At 42.2% G+C, this 24,739-nt stretch overlaps 1 protein-coding gene across 5 annotated transcripts in view; it reads right to left on the bottom strand.

Moving 5' to 3' along the window:
* The window catches only part of Myh13 (myosin heavy chain 13), a 62,861-nt gene extending 39,213 nt beyond the window's left edge, over positions 1–23,648 (bottom strand). The window contains exons 1-13 of one of the 5 annotated variants that reach the window (XM_040748898.1): positions 23,612–23,648; positions 14,015–14,072; positions 12,104–12,155; positions 9,686–9,901; positions 7,905–8,048; positions 7,667–7,823; positions 6,271–6,298; positions 6,070–6,181; positions 5,244–5,336; positions 3,601–3,664; positions 3,408–3,506; positions 3,203–3,306; positions 514–652 (exon numbers count right to left, since the gene is read on the bottom strand). In XM_040748898.1, the coding sequence (XP_040604832.1) occupies positions 514–652; positions 3,203–3,306; positions 3,408–3,506; positions 3,601–3,664; positions 5,244–5,336; positions 6,070–6,181; positions 6,271–6,298; positions 7,667–7,823; positions 7,905–8,048; positions 9,686–9,889 (1,144 nt within the window). In that variant the 5' untranslated portion in view covers positions 9,890–9,901; positions 12,104–12,155; positions 14,015–14,072; positions 23,612–23,648. Of the gene's footprint in view, positions 1–513; positions 653–3,202; positions 3,307–3,407; positions 3,507–3,600; positions 3,665–5,243; positions 5,337–6,069; positions 6,182–6,270; positions 6,299–7,666; positions 7,824–7,904; positions 8,049–9,685; positions 9,902–12,103; positions 12,156–12,666; positions 12,824–14,014; positions 14,073–15,575; positions 15,595–23,445; positions 23,493–23,611 lie in introns of those variants that run through there. The other 4 variants (XM_040748900.1, XM_005067604.4, XM_040748897.1 and 1 more) reach the window with 4 other exon arrangements.
* Positions 23,649–24,739: the final 1,091 nt, after the last annotated feature.

Genomic DNA, 24,739 nt, shown 5'->3' with positions numbered 1-24,739 from the left:
TCTCTTCCCACTCCCCTCAGCTTCACTTTCAGGATTTCTCTGGGTAAAAGAGAGTGGATCCATCAGCCAGGTGAGAATTATGAAGAGGAAGAGTTGTTCACCAGCTTTTGATTCAGGGTCAAGTTCAGGGTGGGAGTGACATGAGGAAGAAAACTTGACTCCCTTTTTATCAGAGGGTTTTTCATTTTAGGTCCAAATTATCATGACAGTGTCCTGGTCATTGTTATTAGTATGCATAGAGAGAAATGGAAGTTCACTTAGCAATAGTCTAATAGTTCACTCATTCAAGTCCACCTTAAAATAGGGCAAACTTTGACGTCGAGAGTAGATGCCCATTTAACACTATAAGTCTTAATGTAATGAGTGGACTTGTTTAGGATATGAGTAATGAACCTTGAACAACTCAAATTCAGGGCATATCATTTTGGTAGAGAAGAAAAGTTTATCTCACATAGCTTGGGCCACATGTGAACATGGGAAATCTGCTCCCATCCCCTCCTCAGGTCCAGTTACCTTCAGTGCCATCTGGTTCTGCCTGCTCCTCTCTCTGCTTCTGTTTGAACTTCATGTTCCCATAATGCATCACGGCCCCTGTCAGCTTGTAGATCCCAACTTTTTCCTCTGGGCTGAAACCCAGAATGTCAATGGCATTCTAGAAGGAAGAAGAGGGACTCAGGGATCCTTTCTGTGTATGATATGAAACACTGTTTGCTCATATAAGTAGATGAATGCATCATGTGTCAAGTTAAAGGCTAAAATCCAGCTTTAAGTATGTTTGTTTAGGTGAATGAAGATTGTAGGAAGAGAATGAGGTATTTATTTTCTTTCATCAGATAAGGACTAGCTATTATGTTTCCCACTACATGTAGATGAGTTATTTTCTGAATGAGGCTATAAAAAACACTGTATGATATGGGAAAAAGAAAATTGCATAGACAGTAATGGAGAAATAGTACCAATTTTCAAACAAGCAAAGGGCAAATTTTTGTAGAGTACCCTTTTATATAAGACATTGGATGAGGTACTATCTATATGCTATCTTGTTAAATCCATACAATACCTTATAGGTTTATAGATGTTTTGTGTACATATACCTGTGTGTGTGTGTGTGTATTTGTGTGTGTATGTGGTGTGAACACCCTCATGTTAACATACCTTGTAGATATACAGACTTATGGGTGAAGAAGTAGGATTCTATGAGGGTAAGAATCTGCCCAGAATCCTATAGAGAGGATGTCATGGAATGGGGCTAGAGCTAATCTGAATCCAGTGATTGTTCATTTGGTTTCAAAACCATTTTGCCCGTCTTCTTCCCATAAAATCTTCAAATGAAACACAAAAAGGTCTTCTCTGGGTACATACATTGATTATGTAGCAGGTTTACAGTCCATGCACTGTCCTTTGGTAGGGCTGAAACATGCCTGGACATGTCTGAATTGGTATAATAGACCCAGTGAGTCAATGGGATGATAATGAAGAGTGAGACACTGCTGGGATGGTACACCATTGTAGGCAGGAAAGTCCATGCGAGGATCTAGTGAAGGATGAAGGGTCATGGGGCAATGGTAGCCATCCATGAGTCCATATCCTATCTCACGGGTATATATCTATGTCTCAGGGTGAGGTTGCACTACATTAAACAACCCTTTCACTAAATTCTAGAAGGGACAAAGAGAAGGCATTACTGTTTGGGGAATATAATCTCCAAAAAGCATTCTTCTCTCAGACTATTAACTGTCACCCAAAAGAAATGCCACCAGTAGGGAGAGCAGTAGGAGAGCTAAGGTGTAGACATGTGACAGTTTCCTGTGATGAGCCCTTATCTGTGGATTCAACCACCAACAACTGAAAATATTTGGGGAGGATTCACTGTACTAAGCATATTATATACACATTTCCACTTTCCATGTGTGTTGACATTGAATGTGACATTGTAATCTACAGAGTTCATGTTTGAGAACTGGGTAATTTTTAAAAACGCAAAATAAACTGATAATTTTCAGAGCAAGTTTATGATTTTGTTGGACCACATTCATAGCTGCCTTCAACCACATGCATGACCTACACACATGCCTATATAATACAGCTGTCTTATCATTTACACTGTCTTAGGTATCATAGTCTAGAGAGTGCTTAAAGCACATAGGCAAATGGGTGCAAAGAGTATGGTATGGTACTCTATAGAAAAGATTTGAGTGTCAGAGGATTTGAGATCCAAGGATTGCCAGGAAACTAATTTGCCACATACACTGAGGGACATCTTAGGAGACCCTTCCTCTGGGGTTGGAATACCAGTAAGCCTGACTCTTCTTTGTGTTCCTAAACTGGAGACTAGGGAAACCATTGTCTTTGGCTTATTTGATTATGAAGAAATTTCTACTTGCCTTAAGTAATCAGTGTCACCTGGAAACATCACAAAATAAAAGTAGGGGTGATGGGTGATGGATACGTCCTGATGAAGGACAAGATTCATTTCCATAGCTTTAGAAGCTTCTATGAGGGTAGGGTCAGCAAGAATGGAGATGGGACCCCACTCCTAGTTGACTACACTTGAGTTTAGACAAGTTTACATTTGCAGAAAGACTTTGTATTTTCAAGAAAGTTGTGTATTTTCTTTTAAAATTCTTTGAAGAGTCAGCTTTCTGCACCCATAAAATGGGGCAATAGTGGTAGTCATGTCAAAGACGCCTTTAAGACTTAAGAGAATAATGAAGGTAAAGTTCATTGTCTTTGTTATGTGCCTGTTCTCAACACATTTAGTTATTAGTTATGATGGTTAGATCTGCAGTCTCCAGAGAAAGAAGTTTATGTGTCTGCCCAGTGTGCTGAGGAGGAGATAGTGAATCTAGAGTGAAGAGAGAAAGGAAAATGAAATGACCACTGCAGTGTGGAGGGTTTTGTCTTGCTTTATTTTTATGTTTTCTACTTTTCTGCAATCTGAAAACTTCCAAATAATGTTCATAAACATTATAAATTCAAAAAAGAGATTTGTCTCCAAATGGCAGAGAGTAGAACTGGTACTCTGCTTTGAAGAACTATATGGGTTCCCATTTTGAAATATTGTGATGTGGTGTGGGTGGGACAATCTGTAAGTCTAATCAGCTAGTATCTATGGATCCCTATTTTCCCATGAGCACATTAAGATGCGTCTCAGCTCATGAACTCCGTAACGCTCTATGCAAACAAATAGATACATGCTTACATCAGTTGCCAACAGTTCCTCGCTGTCATCAATGCTGGCTACCGTGACCTCTCCTTGGCTCACGAAGGGGAAGTCGAAGGGGTTGGTTGAAATCAGGAGCAAGTCTATGAAAGATGAAGGTGCTTCAACTCCTCAGGCAGCACTCAGTCTGGGTACTATTCCCACTACTGATCAAAAGGTTAAAAACAGCATCTACAGAGCTTACCAATTAGTTCTGGCTTCTTGTTGGACATGATTTGGTAAAAAATGTGGTAGCTTCTCTCACTGGATAACTGGAATGTCACTCTAGATTTTTCCAGGAGATCTAAAGTATCAACAACAACAACAAATCATGAAATTGCAGAATCTTGAGTGATGCCTTCAACTAAGCATCGTTTTTGTACATTATGTGGACTCACAAGTTTCAATGTCCGCTGACGCTAGCTTCCCCGTGGCTCCAAAGTGAATCCGAATGAACTTCCCCTGTCCAACAGCATGTTGACAAACAAGTTATTTTATTTATGCTGCCTCTTACTCTCTGAGATGTGGGTAAGGAAGTGGGTAGACATATGTGGCTGGGAGTGATGCTGGAAGAAACACTTCCTTCCTCTCTGTGTCCTGACACCCATGTCTCCAGGCTGGATCATCCAAGGCTATGAGAATTCTGCTAAAAGTGCTGACCATGTTCCTGCATCTCTGGGGAAGTCCACAGACTCACTTTCTGACTTCTCTGCTTAGGACAATGGCAGTCTTGATGGCTTCCCTGCTCTCAGACCTGGCTTCTCACACTTTTCCTGAACACCCTAGAATTTGTCTAGCTTGCAAGACTTCTCATCCTAGTTTTACACGCTGTTTCCTAACAACAAATCCATCTTCCAGGTGTACCCAGCCCAGACCAACCTCCCTGACTCCCAAATGAACAACTCAGGGTTTGTTATTCCCCTTTTGGGTGTGAGATCTCTCTCTCTCTCTCTCTCTCTCTCTCTCTCTCTCTCTCTCTCTCTCTCACACACACACACACACACACATACACACACATACAAAACACTATATATCAAATATTTGTGTATTATTTATATGATATATTTATGAAACTGTATTTATGTTAATTTACAATGATAAAATGCACCCACAATGTATATACTCTTTTCTTACATTATCTGCTTAACTGGCCCTCTACTACACTGTGAATGAATTTGAGGGCAAAGTCTTGGCATAGTCTCAGAATGTTATGACTAGTCTACAAAAAGTTAGAGGACTCCTCAGGATTTAGTAACTTAATGGAGGACAATACAAGTTAGCCCTTAACCTGTAAATGCCTGAATGGTAGAAAGTAGACAGATCTGAGTGTGGCTCTGAATCGGTACCAAGCAAAGAGACCTCATGACTAACTGGGTGTACCAATGCAGAGTTCCCAAAGGCATTGTCAACACAATAACCAACTTGATCCAGGTGTGTATAACACATGTAATAGACAATTATATCCCTCTCTAAGGGGGTGCTTAGCTGTGTACCCAGAAAGACAGGTGTGCATGGGATAATGAACTGAGTTCAAGGGGTATAGCCAAGGAAGGAATAGTCAGGGCTCAGTGCCACAGTCTCTGAGAGATGCACCCACTGCTGTGAGATAACCCTTCTTACACTGTGAATATATACATTGCTCTCACTGATTAAAAAAGCTTCTTTGGCCTATAGCAAATGAGAATATAGCTAGGCAGCAAAGCCAAACTGAATGGTAGAGTCGGGAGAGACCCAAGCAGCTGCCCAAGAAACAAGATGCCAACAGACTGGTAAAAGCCATGGCAATACTTAAATTAATAGAAATTGGTTAATTTGGAAGTAAGAACTGGTTAGTAATAACCCTGAGCTATAGGCCAAATGTTCTGTAATTAATATTAAGCATCTTACCTTTGCCAGAAATAAGCCAACACCTTCCTAATTCTACTTAGATCAACTGATCTGAAGTGTAGACTAAGGCTCAATATATCTAGCAGATTTTCATACGTAGAATTTAAGGAATGGGTGCAACTGGACAGAGTTGAAAAACTGATTTGGCTCTTACGAATCTGGAAGAGTTGTCATTCCTCACAGTCTTGGCATTTCCAAAGGCCTCCAGCAGGGGGTTGGCTTGGATGATCTGATCCTCTAGTGTTCCCTAATAACAAGCAAAGAAAGGAAAGGTGAGAACTTCAGGCCTGCTTTCTGGGATGGGTCTTTGGTGACTAATGGTCAGGGCTGATATGTGGACAGCCTTCCAGTGGAGTCTCAGGATTCCCTCCTGGGGAGGCTTTTATTAGGGAAGCATTGTGGTAAATTAGCTGTAGCAGATTACAGACTGGAACATGTTCCCCTCCATTTCAACACCCTTTCTTTCCTACTGATGCATTATTACAAATGATAGCCTTTTAAAATATGCACTTCAGTAAGAGGAGTCAACCTGAGACCTAGTCACTTGCAAATTCTCCACCTTCTTAAGAAATCTTCTTGGCTATTCTGGTGTGTTCCCTCTTAAAAACCCATGATACTCCTAAACTTTCTCTAAAGGGGGAGGTGGGAAGTATGCTAGGGTCACACAACTGCTGCTGACAGAGCTGGTGCTAGGTAGACCCCAGATCCACACAGACAGAACCAATCCCAGCTGTGTCCCCGGTGTGACTGTGATTTAGGCAGAGATATGTACCCTTGAGCTTCATCCAGTTTCTCGGCACAAACCTTTGAACACTCTTCGGGTCTCTGAAGTGACATGATGTCGTATGTCGTGGCATGGTGTGACGTGGTCTGGTGTGTATGGGGTGGCTGGGAGCTGAAGCCTCAGAACAAGGGTTTCGTATGCTTAGAGGGCTGGGGACTTAAGAGGAGACGTGAAGACTGAGCACAGAATCCCTCACCTGCATTTTGCCTGGCTGCTGTTCTTTCTTCTTGTCCCCAGTGACCGCAATGGTGGCAAAGTACTGGATGACACGCTTGGTGTTCACAGTCTTCCCAGCCCCAGATTCTCCACTGCCAATTAAAAAGTAAGGGGGATAAAGGAGAGTGGAAGAGAAGTTGCTGGCCTCAAAGCCATCGTGATGTGGACATGGGCTACTCACGTGATCAGGATGGACTGGTTGTCTCGATCTAGAAACACAGAAACAGGCAAAACCAAACTCATAAGTAATGGGTAGGTCTAAAAGCAAACAACCCTTTGAGGACTCCTCGAACACAAGCTCTGGCTTTGCCAGTTTGCTAGGCTTGTCTAATCATTGTAGGAGAATTTATGCAGATTCCCTGAAAGTGGGATGCTCATGCGGTGAGCACCATGGGATAAAGGCTCTATTTTTGTCTGTAGATCTGAACTCCTTGCTCATATTTTTTTTTAACAGGGGAAGCAAGCCTTGTGTCTTGAGCTGTTGGGAGGCTGTAACTTTTAGCTGACTGAATGTCATCTCAATTTTTTGGTCTTCACTTTTTACTTCCATAAAGTAATACTGATTTTCCATTTATGAAAGTGTGTGAATAGAATTGCGACACTCCAAAATTCATATATTGAAGTCCTGACACCCAAAACCTCAGAATGGCCTCATTTGGAAATAAAATGTAAATGAGGCTCAGGTATTATTAAAGATGAGATCAGACTGGGATAGGCTGAGGCCTGATCCACATCACTGTGTCCCTGTAGTATAGGAACAAATGAAGACATATGCACATGGAGAGAACACCAGGGGAAGATGAAGGCAGAGAGGAAGAGGTGGTGTCCTAACAAGCCAAGCAACACCTGAGGTTGCCTACAAACTGCAGAAGCTTGGTGAGCACCCCTGAATACATTTCCTTTCACGATCCTTACAAATACATTTCTCATTGAGATGCCCAACCTGTGGCATTCTGTCCCAGTGGCCACAGCAAGCTAATACAAACATTGATGCCAACCTTCCATTTTAAATGTATAAATTCAGTTAATCAAAAGGAAATAAATTGGAGGAATGGTGAGGATTCTGAAGGTGCCCTTTGATCTTTAAGGGTTTTCTGATCATGACTGCTCACCTCCTATTCTGTGGTAAGTCAAGTCAGATGACAGTTGAGCAGATAAGTGACCATAGGCCCAGTGATGTGGCAGTGTGCCCATGTGTCTATGTCTTGGGAAGGATCAGAGGAGCACTCTATACCCCTCGGACTTTGCATTCCTTAAATGGTTGGTGGTTAGTGCCTCTTTTAAGTGTATATACACATAGTGGGGTGAATTGGTGGTATAGGGAGCAGTGTCCTTGTGTTCCATAAACTCCCAAATGAGTACAACTTTAGAGTACTTTAGCTAGGATCCCTGGCTTTGCCCTGAACCATTACTACTGTAAAGAAAAATGCAACAGCTTTGGTCATTTACTCCCAAGTCATTTGACACTCCCAAGTTCACACTGACCACTGTGTTGTTTAGATGAAAGAGGTCTGCAAAGGGCCCAAGTACTTAGCCAATAATGACTTACAATCATATGGGTCCAAGAGCACACTCACCGGTCAGCATGAACTGATAGGCGTTGTCAGAGATGGAGAAGATGTGGGGCGGGGCCTCCTGGCGCTTTTTGCCTCGGTAGGCTGCCACCACCTCGGGGTTGTACACTGGCAGCCACTTGTAGGGGTTGACGGTGACGCAGAAGAGGCCCGAGTAGGTCTGTGGGAAATTCAAAAGATTATGGATCTTGTTTTTCCTCAGAGAGATAAGTGAAATAGAAAGAGGTCAAACAGCTCTCACGTAGATCATCCAGGCTGCGTATCTCTCTTTGAGGTTGTACAGCACGGCGGGCTCATGGAGGTGGGTCATCATGGCCATGTCCTCGATCTTGTCAAACTTAGGCGGGTTCATGGGGAAAACCTGGTCACTGTTCAGAGTGAGCTCCTTGGGTGGAACAAGGGAAAGCAAGTGATGGATGCAGAGCCAGTGAGCTGTGCTCTCCTATGGCAGGTGGCATAGGGAACACTGCAGTGCAGCCGGGGCATTGCCACAACAACTTAATGGACCATGTCCATGCCCAGAGACGACCTGGCAGTAACTTTCCTTGACTAAACTGATTCTAGTCTGGTGCCCCCAGGCATTCTGGCATCGTGTGTGCCAGTAAAGCGAATTGGGTGTATAAAGCTAAAGAGCAGTTTGGTCCTTAGAGTTGCCAGGTGGGGCTCAAGGTAGTCAAAGGTGAGGCCTTGATTTGACCTGCTGCTCTGAGTGATGTTATGAGACAAAGGTTGGAAAGAGCTTTTCTCGTGTGTTCCGTGCTTTCCCTCCTCAACACCCTGCTTATAGGCTTCTTTGGAATATCTTTATTAAAGTTGTCTCCAGAAAGAAAGCCCCAGAGTCCTGCTCAGGTGCCCCATCTCACGCCCCATTTCTTTTCTCCTGTTTCTTCAAAGCTCCGATAATTGCTTGTATCTAGGCTGTCATAGTTAAACATTTGGACAGGTATGATGGTTCGTGGCTGAAAACTGTTTGGAGATAATTACTGAATTTCACCTCTCTGTGTTGCTGCCACCTTTGCTTCCTATCCAGGCATATAATTGGTTCTGCGCTTCATTCTCAGGAGGCACAGAAAGTAGGGCAGAAGAAGAGAGAGCCGAGAAGGTTTGCTGGCTTTTACTCTCCTAAAACTGAAGTTCTTAGAAGAGCTTTGGGGGTGATGGAAGGAGACTTGCTGGTGTGGGCTAAAGTTCACGAGGACAGAAGGTCTTCTACCCCAACACCTGAGCCCACAGAGAGACACACAAAAGAGCCCACAGGGACGGAAGTCTCTGCATCCTGACACTCATTTCTTAGTAGATCCACCATGAAGGCAATGGGTCCAGGATGACTTCCTGTAAGGTTGTGAAAATGGGGCACAACTCTGAAGTGGGGGGAGACCCCAAGAATGACTGAAAACCGAGTTTTTATTTTCCCTATCTCAGTGAAAAGGAGCTGGAGTCAGAGGTTAAGTTCAATGAGAAAACATGTAAACAAGATCTGTTTGCTGTGCCTGCATTTGAATTAGTATTCATCCCTGACATGCACCCCCTACAGTAGATGGCAAACTTTTGGAAAGTAGGTGCCACGACTGACATAGATTTGCAAAGAGACTGGAATGACAACAGAGATCTGATCTATGTCCCATAAGGATTGAACCGAAGAGTGCACTGTGATTATCCACCCCGAACTAATGAAGGTCCCTGAGTTTGCTCTGTAAGCATCCTACAGCCTAGAGCTTGTATTGAGTTGGTCCAGCAGGCAATGGCCAACATCATTTTCTTCTTAAAGTAGACCAGTCTATTTTACTGTTACTTGTCCTATTCCACCAAAGCAAACACCACAAAACCCTCCCAGCCCAAATCCTCGGAGGGAAGTGGCAGAAGCAAAGGTGTGGTGACAGCAGCCTTCTCTCCCTCTTCCACCACAGAATGCCAAAACTAAGTTTTGTCCTGACTCCAGATGATTATGTCCCAGCATGCAATCTCCAGTAGTTTGCTCCAAAGGCAAGCGAGGATGCTACATCATTCCAGATCAACACTTACCCGGTCATCTAGGGTCTTGACAATAACTTTGTCATTTTCCCTGCTCTGAATCATGCCTTTCACATACATTTCCTTATCGTCCACAGCAAAGCAGGCTTTCTTAGAGTCGAATGGGCGGTTCTGAGCCTCAATCCTCTCCTTCTCTGGTTTTCGGAGATAGGGAGCAGCTTCTCCAAAAATGGCCATCTCAGCGTCTGAACTCATGGCTGCTGGGGGCTGAGAAGACAGCGGGGACTGGTGAGGCTTGGGCTTGGGTAAGTACGCCACCCACTCTCTGCCCCTTTATTGCTATTCCGTATGGGAGGAGGGGCAGATTCAGAGGCTCTTGGGACAAACCTGTCTTTTGAGAGATCTACAACCAGATCTAGAGATCAAGTGGGCAAAGTAAAGGCAGCCACCGTATTCAGTAAAGAAGGTTCCGGCAAGCACATCCTAGGCAAGTACGTCCTAAACGATTCATTCTGCTTGAGCCCTGTGACCTGAGTGCCATGCCCTTATGTAAATGTGGGAACAGTGTTTGGAATGCCAGCAATTTCCTAATAGAGAATTCATACAGCTCAGGGTTAACACAGCGATTTGAACGAGAAGATTTAGTTCACTTGATGAGGTAACAAGGTAATTAAGGGAAGGCACGCTGGTCCAGTGCAAGCAGTCCAGACTTTAACATGTGTCAGAACCCTCTAGGAGCTAGTTAAAGGAGACAGCTGGACCCCAGCTCTCTCCTGTAGGATTCGGTGAGCTGGAAATGGACATTTCTAGCGGGTTTCTAGGTGATGTGGCTGCTGTTGGTCCAGAATGCTCTCTGAGAGGCACTGTGGCTTTGTCTTCCTGCTCAAGTGTTGCCCTCAAGCTATCACATCAGGGGTCTATCAGGAAATATAGAATCTCAGACCCAGCTGAGACAACTCAGGCAGAGCCTGCATTATAGCAGGATTCTCGGGGGGGGGAGTTCTATGCTTACAGAGAGAAGAACACCAGGCCTGGAACAACTGTTTAAAGTCCACTTGTGTATAGCACTATCAGGTTGGGACAACGTCTAACTAACACTCGTCTTAGAGCCCGCTGCATCATGTGGGGGGTACATATAAGGTCCTCCCAGCCCCGTGCCATGCTTTCCTATAGTCGTCACATTTCTTTGGCCTTTTCCTCTATGCGTGCATTTTCTCTGCTTTCAAGCTAGAAAACTCATCCCATCAGTGACCTTGTTCAAGTCACATGAGTTCTCTGGGCTCCCGCCTCATCCTACTTAACATGAAGAAACAGCCACCACATCCAGGTGTAGCGTGGACCCATGTCTCTCTCCTCCTGTCCGCTTCATTCCCTCTTTGTATCTTTTCTCCCATCTCCTCCTTGTTGCCCCCCACACATCAACCTTCCTTTCCTTTCTCCCCTCTCATTTCCATCCCCTCTCATTCTCCCGTGACTGAAATAGAATATAATTACAATGAAACGGATTAAACCACACACACACACACACACACACACACACACACACACGCACGCACGCACGCACGCGCGCGCGCACAGCTTCAGTATGCATCTTCCTATATTTTTCTTAAACAGCTAGTGTTTTCATATCTTTTCAAGTCTATGTTGAAAGCGAGGACAAGCTCTCTCCAGTTCTCTCTTCCCGTCTGGCCTTTTGGGAACTGCTCTTCATTAGTCACTGTTGAAATGCCTTTCTGTGATTCTACAGATGCTGCCTTCAATGGGGTGAAGGGTTTGCTTAGCTCTGGGCTTTATTCTGATGAATTTTCGCTTCAGTTTTATTTTGGCCAGTGGCTCCTTTAAGCCAGCTGTGACTCGTGGTTAAGATTTAATGAGAAAAAACTGGGATTTAATATAGTATCCACAAAGAGGGCTCCTAGGCTTCTAGCTGTCATGCTGCTTTAAAATGACTTGGTTATTTTCTGAAGAATAAAAAGAATCATAATTTTTCCTTCCTTTTCCCCCGAAGGGAGCCTCCACTGTTGTGGCTTAAGTGGGTTACATTACAGTGGCAGTTCTCCAACCTTGTGGTCTTAGGACCCCTACATACTCTTAAAGTGAAAAATGCAAGGAGGTGGTATTTCCAATGTGCACCAGACGAGAAATTAGAATTGAGAAAAAGTATGAATTCTTTAAAATGTACTATCAAATTCCTTATAAATAACATATTTTTGAAAATGGTGTTTTTCAAAACCAAGAAATGATAGAGAAGAACAGCCAGCGTTCTCTTTCATTTTGAAATCTCTTCAGTGTCTGCTGAATTGCCATGCCCTTTGTTAGCTTGGTTAAAGTAAATCTAATTTTTTAAATACCAGCTCTTTATGCCGTAGTATAATTTAGAGAAGGAAAGGGACAGCAAGCATTTGGGCCTGTCAAACTATCTTTTAATTATCTCTTCAAATAACAAAGTTATTACTCTTAGACACTTACGTTTTCAACTTGACAAGCTGTAGAGTCTCAAAGGCTTCTTGCAATGTGGAACCTGAAAACATCAACATTTTAATTTGATTACATTATAATACACTAGTATAGCTTGTACGTTAATTTAATTTTGCTTCATTTTGAGATAGAGTAGCCCAGGCTAGCCTCATGTCTGTGTTGGCAAGTGCTTCACCATCAAGCAATCTCTCCTGCCCTTAATTTCTATTTGATGGATTTATAGGTTTTCTGTTTCTGTCACCTGGTTGGTGATACATGAATAGCGCCTGCAGGTGGGAAAAGTGAGCAACACCTGATGGTTGAATTATATTTAGTCTTTCTAGAAAAACTAGACTTTCCCTTCTAGGCCTCAAATCATCACTAATTTTCAGATAGAGATTCTTTCCCCCACTCCTTCTACTGGCTGCTGTCTAACTGTAGCTCAAGTCTAGTGTCTCCTCATAGTATCACCTGGGTGAAATGAGTTGTCTTTACAATATTATTTCACAAGTGTTTTTGCACACCTTCACTTACAGCTCTCCCCATGTCAGGCAGATTTGACAGACCAAAGGTACCTGCTGCTTGAAGTAAAGTCCGTCTATAACTTTAGGATGATCAGTTACCGTCCCAGCTCTTGATAAAGGAAAGACAAGTCCAGGTTCTTCTGTAAGATTACCCTGTCCCTGACTGTTGTCAGCTCTTCATAGCTTTATCATCTCTGTGCTTCGTGACCCCAGTTACATCTTCATTGTTTCTCCCATCATGTACTTCTGTATCTCCTTTACTGTCCCAGTCACTCTACCCAAGTGGACGTCTGTTAATCTCATCAAGTGTGATATCCAAAACACGTGTCCTCCTCCTCTTCCTCCTCCAGAGTGCCCTCACCTCTCTTGACCTAGGTGTAATGACCGAGGTGGTGACTGCTCATTGGCAGCCATGTCACTCTGCTGACTCTCATTCATGGTTCAGCAAAGTCCTTCAATCCTCTCTGGGCATGCGGTTGCTAAGTCAAATCTTCTCCCCATATTTATGCAACAGAGGGCTGAGACTCAAGTGTAAAACCATTCATTCTTGCCCGATGAATATCATCTCCTTAGATCTGACCAAATTCTCTTTGTAAATGACTCACAGTGGCCCCCAAGCTCTCGTTCACAGGGTCCCTTAATGAGCCCTTTTCAGTTCTTCCAGCATGACCAGCTCTCACACTGCATAGCTGTGCCCTTTCAGCCATCTGCTCTGTTCCTGTCTCCAAGGGCCTTCTACCTGACATGTTTGCCTTCCCACCAATCTCCATCACCATCCCTGAGTGCTCCTCTGTTTGCTTTGGATGTACCCTGTCATTGCCCTTGACTTATCCCTCTCCTGGAAATTTCTCAGCCAGTTTCTTGCCATCTACAGAGTGATCACAACTCAGTGGCCCTTGGATGTTTTACTCCCAATTCATTTAGTATTACCTCTAAGAAATACAAAGTTTGGAATGAGAAGGGTTTTATTACCACCTATGAGTAGGTTTGAATGATCTTGCCTTGTTCTTTCCTTATTGTTTGTGACAGAGGCATGACTGTGTGGATTCAAGAGTTCAGACTGTATCCAAGGGTCAACCACAATTTTCCAGGCATGTAAAGAGTGACTCTTGAGTGTCATGGTCTGGGCTGATGAAGTATATAGACCTACAGCTCCCATGTGAAACTCAGTTCTCTTGTTCAAGGCATTTCTGAGCACAGTGTAAGCAAGGGAAGGTATTCTTCCTTCAGTCGAAGTTGTGATTTTGTAATGTCACCTTCAAGAATGCTCTAGTGACCAGTCTCAGCTCACTGATTTCAGCTTCTTTCTTACTGATATATGGCAAGGTTGAAAATGTGTTAAATGGTGTTTGCTAAGCTCAATGACTGCCATTATGATCAAACTGAAAGCAAAACTTACTGTTTTGGTTCCCAGAGTGACTTTCAGTATCCTTCGGGAATGGGATGTCCTCTTGGGGCTGATTCATAGAGCAAAAACAATCAAACAAGAAATATGAATACAAGAATATTTTTAAATATAGAAAACATGCTTATTCTGATTTGTGTTTACGCACAGTGGAGAATGTAGGATGAAAAGAAATTTTCTAGTTTGTATATTTTTACTTTGGGTTAATTCATCATTCCCTGTAATTGTTTAATCACACCACCTTTTTATTTTATTTTTATTTTCAGAAAGAAAATAATGGATGTGGAAAGTGGCATTTAAGTTCCTTAAGAAGTTTAACAAAGAAAAAAAAAAAGAAGTTTAATAAAGATAGACTGTCTCTGACACAGGAGAGTTCAAAATTTAGTGAAGGTCAAGAAAAATGCTCAAATAAGTCTTACACAAAGAAGAGTGAGAGACAAGCCCATGAGTCTAGACAAACCATCATGGAAACATGATCAAATGTTATAAACAGGACAGTTGAAGCCATCACAGCAGGGAGCCTGTGCACACTCTCAAGTCTCCTGGGGAAAGTGGAGATGGGGCATCCAAAAAGTTATCTAAGGCCAGAGAATCCCAAGCTCATGAAGCACATTACCATCTCAAGGAGTTCTCTGCAAAATCTTTATTATCAAACTTGATTTCAACAGACTTCCAGTTACTGCTTTAAAGGAGCCAGAGACGATGGCATGGTATGGCTTGTGGCAGAAACATTCGGTAAGGTTTTGGTATACTGGCTGCTTCCTTTGCTTTCACGTCTTTAATATGCCTCAGTAATACCATGAAGTTCAAAGAAAGTTTTCAGAGACATTAGCTCATATGCTGAGTCCTTTACTCAAAGGATGTGAGACTCAGAGGCAAAGCCAGCTCTGTTTAAGTAGCTACTGAAAATTCTTTGGATTTTCACTCCTTCCTATAAAACAATACAGAGTTACCAGAAACCCCTCAAGATTCCTTTTATCCCCATGAGTTCCAAGACAGGAAGTTCTCAGGTAGAGATGATAGCCTGAAAGCAAAGTGTCATGAGGCTCCAAAAGCTAGAGTTGCCATGATGGGTACTACTTGTGCTGTTAAACTGGACCCAGTGCAAAATCCACAATGTTCCCCATGCAAGACCAACATACAAACCAGTCAGTAATAACTAGGTTAGGATGCATTTCAATATGGATTAACAGTCAAGCAGCACTATGGGAATTTTTGTCCAGTAATCCAAGATTTATATCATCATAAAACCTCCAAATTGTTTAAGGTAATCACAAAGAGTTACCACACATTAACACGTTGTTAATCTATTAATTGAACGATGTGGCATCTACCTAGAAAATCAGTTTTTATTCTGCAGGTGAGTTTTCTTTTTTGTCTCCTAATTGTATGAATTTTTATAACTTTTCCCCCTTGTAATATCCTCCTAAAGTACAAGGGCTTTGGCAGTGTTGCCGATCTCATTAGTAAGGGTGACTGTATTGCCCTTGACTGGTAACACAACCAGGTTAATCAACACTATGTGGGAAATAAGTGGACACTTCTGAGTACTTACCTTAGATGCTGCAGTCGGAGCAATTTCAGGAGCGTGGCCCCCAGCTTTCTTTATACTCCCAAATCTGCCAGCCCAGCATTCTAGCTTGGCTCTATTTGGGGGATCACCATTTACTCATTAGATGTAAATGCGTCGTAGTCCTGATCTCTCACTCTTGTTGAATTACTTGGATAAATGACCAGCGGAGGCTTTATTATGCCAAGTCAGCTGCATAGGGATTTTGACGTTGGACACAGATCTTTGAGACTTAGAGAGTCCTAGGGGCTGAGTGGAACTGGGGCAGAGTGTGCTAAGAAGGTCAGGGAAGGGCAGAAAACTTCTCCTGGTCATTTGTTATGCAATAGATGATCAATAGTGTGGGCAATGACCACACCTTATTTAGTTAACATGATGTGGGGTGACCTTCATGACCACCCTCTCATGTATAAGCTTAAGTTTGCCTCTTTTGTCTTTGTTTTACTCTTTAAAATCTGCTATAGTTTGAGAAATGGATTACAAACTAGTATCAGGTTAAAACAGGAATAAAAGAGTTTTGAGTGATGTTGTGGGTTTTAATGGAAATATATGATAGGCCCTATGGTCACTGAGGAATTTTTTGGAGGATGGTGGTGGTGAAACATAAGTGATTCTGAATACAGATAGAAGTCCGAGTCATTCAAAGCACCACGGTATGGTTACAAACAATGCTTACTGAATGCATGGAAGATTCAGTGTCAACTCCTCCAGATGCTTAAGGAAGCCACTTCCAGAGGACAGGGGACAAGGTAAATAACATTCTATAACACACTTTTGAGCAGAGGAAGAGTGGGAGGGAATAATAAAAAATCACACAACATTTTTCAAAGTAGATCTGACAGAATGAGGGTAAGAGAAATAAACCATTCCATAGGCAAGCAACTTATGAGATGTGCAAACTCTACTCACTCCCATTAGACAGTCACACATTCTATTCTGTTAAGGATCCTAGGAAGCTTTCAGTAAAGGAATGTGAATACCCTTGAGTTTTATTTTGGTTTCCTTTGCCTAGAATCCAGAGCCTTGTGTACACTAGGTCAGCACTCTACTACTAAACCACAAGATGAGCCCTGAATAACTGTGGGTCTTGGCATTTGTTACAGTGACTTAACGTTGGGACAGCATCTTATTTGTTCTCTGTTTTATGAAACAAGAGAAGAATGCTGAGGGATGCAACCTGTATAGAAACATTGGTCCAGCACCAAGCAGTGAAGAACTTAGTGGGCTTCTGTAGCTGCTTTTACTCAAGCTACCATGTCCTGAGTTAGCAGATGCTCAGTCAATGCTCTGTGAATGAGCAAACCAAGGTGACTGATGAGAGAATGTGGACTGAAAGAGACCTGAAGTGATAAGGCAGGAAAAAAGGAGTGGATCCCCAGCTTCTTTAGTTAATAGGGATTAAGGAGTTACCACACTTTCCCCACTCTGCCTCCTTGGAACTTCATACCCATTCTATTTGGTATGTGCTTGTATCATTCCTATTTTAGAATGTAGGAAACCCGGTCTCTGAGAGATGAAGTAGCTGCTCCAAGGCCATAGAACCAGCAAGCATCAGGAATGGTACTCAAATCCTCTCTGTTTCTATTACCCATGCTTCTAAACTCTCGATGTGGAGGCAAGACACTGCTAAGTGCACATGTGACACGAGGTTCTGTGCTGGGATGGCAAAGAGGGATATGAGGTAGGGTCACTGTCCTAAAGTGCTTGACAGTGGAAATAGGAACAGGATACACAGACATAGACATGTTAAGTCATTCTCTAAAGATTAAGTACCCAAATGAGTAGGATGAAGAGTGGTCAGATTTAATTGTAAGCATCTGAAAACCATGAAGTGATATATATATATGAATGACTATGCACAGTGTTGATGCAACCTGTTATCCTCTGTCTCTGGGGAGGCAGAGACAAAAGGATCTCAGTAGACTGCTGCATGGTCAGCTTGGCTGAATGAGCAAGCACCAGGTTCAGTAAGAGACCCTGTCTCAAACAACAATAACACCACAATCAATACAATTGTAGAAAGCAATTGATCAATAAACCCGATATGAACCCATGGTACACACACACACACACACACACACACACACACACACACACACACGTGCACGCGCACACAGGCACGCACACACTACTAATTATAATTAGAGTGGAGTGGTGGTGACTGTGGATGGAAAATGATTTTTTTGCCATTCACATAAAATGTCTGTTTTGTTATGTTTTGCTATCATGAGAGAGTTATACTGTTTATATTCTTTTAAACATCCTTATTCAAGTGAGAAAATGAGGCCTAAGGGAGAAGGTAATTGTTCACAAATAATGTAGATCCAGAGTTTCTGTTCCCAAAGCGACCCTTTGATTCTGTCCTCTACCTTACCCTCCAAAGGAGGAGAGCTTTATTATCTTCTCTGTGTCATGGATTAAACTCAGGTCCTCATGTATTCAGGGCAAGTGCTGTGTCTTTAAGCCATATTCCAGTCCAAAAGAGGTAGACTTTATAAAGGTTAGAAGAATGAGGATGAGATTAGGCATGAGGGAACTGAAGAATCACAGCTTGGAATCAGACTTCCCAGGATGTATTTTAGCAGGTCAATCAAGTGAGGCTGGATGAAGTGCAGGACAGAATGGACAAGGTTAAGATGCACGTGAAAACTGGAGATAAAGACTGGGCTGGCTTACAGTGGACTTCTAATGCCCAGCAATATAGCCAGGTCACTGTTATGATATCATAGGGGAACATTTTGAGTAGATTATATATATATGGTGTTACATATCATTTTTGAAGATGAATCTAGAACTGATAATAGAATATAATGGTAAAAGAAGACCCTGAGAGCCCTAGATATTAAAGAGTTCAGATCCGTGTTAAAAATTGCCAGAGCAGTAGAGTGGCCGTCATAGTCTTTGTGCCCTTAGTGGCCCTAGGTCCAGCTGCAGATCCAGAGAGAAGAGCATTGTATGTCATCATAAGTTGTGGTTGCCATGGTATTCCACTTAGATATAATAAGAAAAGAGATCTAATTCCCCACAAGCAGTCATGCGATGAATGAAGTATGTTTGGGAATAATTAAGATCCTTGTGAGTTTCAGGCTTATGTTTTGAGGTCTTACCTTCATTATGCCAATATATTAAAATTGGTGTCATATATGTTACTTGCACTAAATGGAAAAATAATGGTATAAACTGAAGAGGGCCTTGATTAAGAGGTTTAAAAGGAAAGAGAACACCAGAGGGCTATCCCGAAGGCAAGACTCATGGGACTTTGATAACTACAGGGCTGGAGGCAGGAGGAAGAATCAAAGACTGTTGCTTTTTTTCTGCCCCTCATTTCAGCCTGGTAATCTAGGTCCCTGACACTAGCCTAGAGGAGAAACTGTAGGCAGGAAAATGAGTTTAGATTTAAAACATAGCTAGCCGGTAGAGACTGGGTTCATACATGTAAACAAGCGAAAGCTGAAGATGCAGGTTAGGCAATGTCATTAGCATGGAGGTGATAGCCCAAGCTATTAAGGAAAATATACACTCATGGGGAGACTGTGTTGAGAATGCAGAAAGAAGAAACAAAGCAAGGGAGAAATGAAATACAAATAAAGATCACTCTACAAGGACACACCAAAATGAAAAGTAGTACCCCATTGTTGCAGTCCAAAGACCCAAGTGAGTCCTCATCTGCAATGGTTTGTATCTCAAAGTTTCATGTGTTGGAGGCATGGTCCCCAGTGTAACACTATTAAAGATGGTGGGTCTTTAAGAGGTGAGCCCACTGGGTGGTAATTGGATCATGGCCACCTTTGTGAAGGAGTTAATATTGGTCTATCAGAGTGAGTTAGGTCTCACAGGAGTGGATTAGTTCACAAGACGGTTCCCCACCTCCTTTTCTTTATTCCTCCATCCCTTCTTCCCCTCCCTCCTTTCTTTGTCTCCACAGTTGTATTATAATTTGATCAATACATAAAAACCTACACATGCTTAATGTCTTCAAACAGATGAGTTGGACCTTTAGATGAAGCTACAGTCCTATTGCCAAAATTGAGGTAATAAAAACCCATCACCTTCAAGAGTCTCATTGGTTTGGAAGTCTTATCTTTATCCTACCATTATGCTATATAATTTATAGCTTCTACATCATGCCAGTCCTCTTCTCTCTCATATCTGAGAGGAGCTCTGGGAATGAAGATTTTGTCTAGTCTCCTTACAAAATCTTTTCTCACTTTACAGTGTAGGTCACTTTATTATTGGAGCCAACAAAGAAGTCAAGGGTGGTAACATCTTCAAGAGGGAGATATACGAAAAAGACTATTTAAAGAAGCTGAAAAAGAGAGGATCAGGGATAGGACATTGTATCGGTGAGGAGGGTGACCTGACAGTGACATTAGCAGGATGCTGAGGGTGGCAGCTTAGGCTAGGGATTAATGGGTGAACAGGTGTTGAGGAGGAAGAAAGCAACTCCCTGATTTTCCTAGGGGAAGCTGGGCACCAATTACAATGGAAGATGCAGTCGGAGGAAATGTAGATTCAGATAGGACAGGAGGACTGTAGCAAGGCCAGAAGGAGAGGACGAGGAAAGAAGCATGGTCAAGGTCATCCCTTACCAGGATACTTGAGAAGAAAGGGCAATTAATTGTGCTGATAGCAGGATCATGCCTCACTCCTCACAACTTGGGCTACCTAAGCGTTTATGTGCCAGATGAAATTTCAAAGAGCAGCAGGGAGTTTCTCCAACAGGAATAGAGGTTTCTGAATGAATGTCTTAGAACAAGTACATTAGTGGACAACACTAATTCATACTTGAATTGTCCAACTAAAGAACTGAATGCCTCTATTGGATAGTAAAGGGAGCCTGGAATATTTTCTAGTCTATCTCTCAACTTACAGAATCAGAAATTGAGGTTCTGTATAGGTCACCCAATTTGTGCTAAAGGTAAAATCTCACCTCTCCTCACCCTACTGAAATCCAAGAACACATAGATCAAAATTTTCAAATGTAACACATAGCCTTCTCCACTGCAACCATGCAGCCTTTTATTTATTGAAATTTTGCAAGACAGAAAATTTGGTTTTCTTTTTTTCTTTCCTTCTCTTTTCTTTTCTCCCTGCCCCCTTCTTTTTCTGAGCAGTACGTAAAAGTTTTAGACCCATGGTGAAAATGCTGCTCAGCCTCCCAAATGCTGTGAGTCGAGTTATGAACCACCAGCCCCAGCTGGGCACACAGACATCATAGTTTTGCAAGTGGGAGACAGGCGTGGTGAGGTTAGCAGTCATCTACAGGGAATATGTGGTAGAGAGAGAACTCAAACAACTATCCTTTGGCTCCAAGTTTGTTTTGCCCTTTTTGCTACAAGGTAACTGGTTCTGGCTTTGCAAGATTCTCTTATACACTAATGCTTTAGAATTATATGCACTTTTCAGAATCACAAACAAAGCAGCTAACTTTCTCTGAAGATAATAAGGGAGATTGTGTGGCTTGAAACATTCTGTTCAGAGAATAGATCTAGCCAGCTAGGTCTGTTTTGTAAACTGGAGACCTTTGGCATGGCTTCAAACCTGTGGCATATACCTGTTAGTTTTAGTATCTTCTTTCATTCTTTGTTTTGTCTATCAGCTTTGTTTTGTATAAAGCCTTATAAGAACTAAGGTCAACATACTACAGTGATGTTAGTTACTACCAATGGGACTACAACGTATCATTTTTTAAAAAGTTACGTTTTTGGTGAACACAGTCAAAATATGGATTTATAGCATTAAAGTCTGCATGATTATGTAGTAAACAAGAGAAAATCTTAAATTCATCAAATTCTTACCATTTAAGGTATGGGGATTAGGTAGTAACAACCTTTCTGAGTCTTAGTTGAGTTCTCATTGAAATGAGGGAATACAGCAATGCTTAATTCACAAAGTTCTTGTGGCAACTAAATGAATTAATGAATGCATTGTTAGGGCATTGCTTGGAAGTAATGTGATAGTTTAGGAAAGGGAGAAGGATTGGGGCCACGGAAACAGAAGAACCTGGGCTTTAGGAATGATCAGCTTCAGGAGAATGTGGCAACCACTGCCAGAGACCTCTGGAAGCCATGTCACCATCATCTGTGTTCATGCTGCTGTCTAGAGAGGTCAACCAGATGAGCCAGCCTACACACAGTCTATCACTCTTCCAGTCCTACTCACTGCATAGAGCTAATATTCTGTTCTTACAGGCCTGAACATTTTTTAATCTACTATACAACTAAATGCAACAGTAAAGGAGAGGGGAAGATTGCAAATCGATGCTGGGGGCAGGGTGATCTCCCGTCTTGGTTTGCTTGAGATTGAGGGAGTTCTGGAAATTTTCAGTCTAAGAATTGTCAGGGCTAGGAAGATGGATAAATGGTTAAGAACACTTGCTTCTCTTCTAGATGACTTGAGTTCTGTTCCTACAGCCATGTCAGGTGGCTCACAACCACCTGTAACTCCAGCTCCAGGAGATCTGACTCCCTCTTTTGGCTTCCTCAGATATCCACATGCAGCTAACATACTCACACATACATACATACATACATACACGCACACAGATACAGACACACCCACAGACACATACACACAGAGAAAAATGCACACACACACAGAGACATATACACATGTTTTAAAATCAGGACAAACTCAGCACTCTACCTGAAATGTGGGTAGAGTATAATGGAAAAGTCCTCGAGCTTGACCTCAAAGATGGGGTTCTAGTGGACCAGTTTAAATATCCCCTCTACCCCCACTAGGATGATTTTTAAAAATTGCATCTGAAACTGTTGATTCTAGCATTTAATACAGTAATTTTAATACAGTGCTTAGTGGAGAGCCAACAACATAATGACAGCATAGCCTCATTCCATCATTTATTTATCCAACATTTGTTGAGGACCTACTATGTGATAGGGAGTTTTTTTATGTGCGGAGCTCTGTCTTCATGTAAATTACTATAGCAAATGTATGTCTGTGGAGCAGCCTACAAACTGACGTGTAATATCACCTAGTGATAAATTCTTTTGGGAGGAAAAAGAGGGACAAAGAAATAGCAGATATGTGACATTTAAACAGATTAGGCAGTGAAACTCTCTTAAGAGGTAATATTTGAGCAGACACCTGGTGACGTGACTGTTAAAGTGGGACAGGATTCCAGGCAGAGGGAGCAAGAGCAAAGGTGGGGAGGAAATGTGCCTTCACAGGGACACAACAAGGGCCAGTCGGAAAGAGAGTGCCAGTGGTAGCCATAATGGGCGGAGGACAAACACCCTTAGACCCGTAAATGAAGGTGAGAACTTTGAACAAATTAATTCATCACTTAATTATTTTTTTGTGGTTCAATACACCAACCTAAGTCCCCTCATGTGCTAAGCACACATCCCATTACTGACTGAGACCTCTAGTTATAGGACTTGGATTTAGAAGTCAGTGATTAGTAAAAAGCCAGTTTTATTCTAGTACCTGCCCTCCTTTTATTTATCTGCTTTACTGAACCCTTGGAGTTGTATATATTTATGGAGTATAGCTTGGGGTTTTGGTGCATGTATATATGGATATTGGAGAAATCAGAGCAGTCAGCATATCTATCACCACAAGCATTTACTATTTGTGACGAGACCATTTGAAATCTTCTAGCTATTTTGAAATATGCATTGCCTTATAGTTAACTTCAGTCTGCTGTGAAATAAACATCAGAATTTACTTCTTCTTATAACTTCGCACCTGTCATACCCACCCTTACCTCCTCTCCTTTCCCATCTCCCCTTTCTCTCATCCCTTCCTATTCTCTCTTGTTACCGTCACCTTCCTTCTCATCCCCTCATGTTGTGGTAGCCATCAGTCTCTACACTTTGACAATATTGCTTACCTCTCAACTTCTTGAGTGCAGCACTTTGGGGGTGTACATGTGTCAAGCTGCAATCAGAATTTGTGCATGCTAGGTGAGGATTTGTTGGCTTTACTGACGCTGTAACGATACGCGACACACAATTACGGAAAGTGAAGCTAAGTATTTTATGTTGAAAATTACTCACACGATACCAAACCCCGAGAAGCCCAGCAGATCTCAGCTAGCGACTGGACCGGAAGCCGAACTCCAGGAAAAAGAGAGCGAGACTTCCTGTGCGCTGTCTTTTATGCCTTCCCCAGTAACGCCCCTAGCCATGCCCAAAAGTGGGCTTGGCTAGTGACGTAGTTCTGCCTACATACGTATACGTCTTTATGTCCAGCCGTATACGTCTTTAGTCCTGCCTAAAGTGGGTGTGGTTAGCGGTGTGGTAAACCGCCCTTTTATTACCTCATCTGTATGCGCCTCTAGTAAGTCACATGTTTCATGGCGGCATAGACTTCCTCCTACAATTCCCCTTTTAGTCTAAAAAAGGACAACTAACTTGTGTCCATGAACAAAATGTATCAAACATCTATTCTATCTAAACCTAAACTTATCTTAAAGAAACACCCAAATATGAACACCTCTTTCCAATCCCAACTCTAAAATAATTGAAAACTAACACTAACAGGTGTAATCTTATAATATCAATAGTAGGGAGAGGGGGCGTGGAATTCTCAAAACTACTTCCTGCTGAGATGGGACGATGATAATCTCATGGGGACCTGTGAAAAGAAAATGTTAGTATAACAAAATCTGAGTAGATCAGACAGTCTCAGTATGGCAGGAGCTGCTTGATTGAAGTTCCTGACTGAGGTTCTAGTGTTGATTGAAGCTCTTATCTTGAAGCTCTGGTCAGATTGTAGAAGATGTGCTATTTCTGTACCTTGGTCTGGAGTTGTGTCGAGTGATGTAGTTTCAAGCCAGTTTCAGGATAGTGCTTGTCAGGTGGAGTCAATGATGTGGGGCAATTCAGATGCCTCCAGTCGAATCAGGTGAAGTCAAGGAAGTGGATCCTCATTCTCTTTCAGAAGCAGTTGAAGATTGCTGTCAGGAAATCCCTTGTTCTCTGGAAAACTCGAACATTACTGTTAACAAAGAAATATTTTAACTTTCATATGTAAGCATACAAAAGAGGTGACAATAGGGAAGATGGAAAACCTGGAGGAAATTAGACTGTTCAGAAAAAGAAATCCATAGATAACAGTCCCTCATTTTATTTCTTCTGTCTCATATCAATGGCTCTTTGATATAATACAGAAATTCTGAATTG

The sequence above is a fragment of the Mesocricetus auratus genome, unplaced genomic scaffold (genome assembly GCF_017639785.1).
Source record: "Mesocricetus auratus isolate SY011 unplaced genomic scaffold, BCM_Maur_2.0 Super-Scaffold_100007, whole genome shotgun sequence".
NCBI lineage: Eukaryota > Metazoa > Chordata > Mammalia > Rodentia > Cricetidae > Mesocricetus > Mesocricetus auratus.
This window is presented reverse-complemented; position numbering and strand designations above follow the sequence as displayed.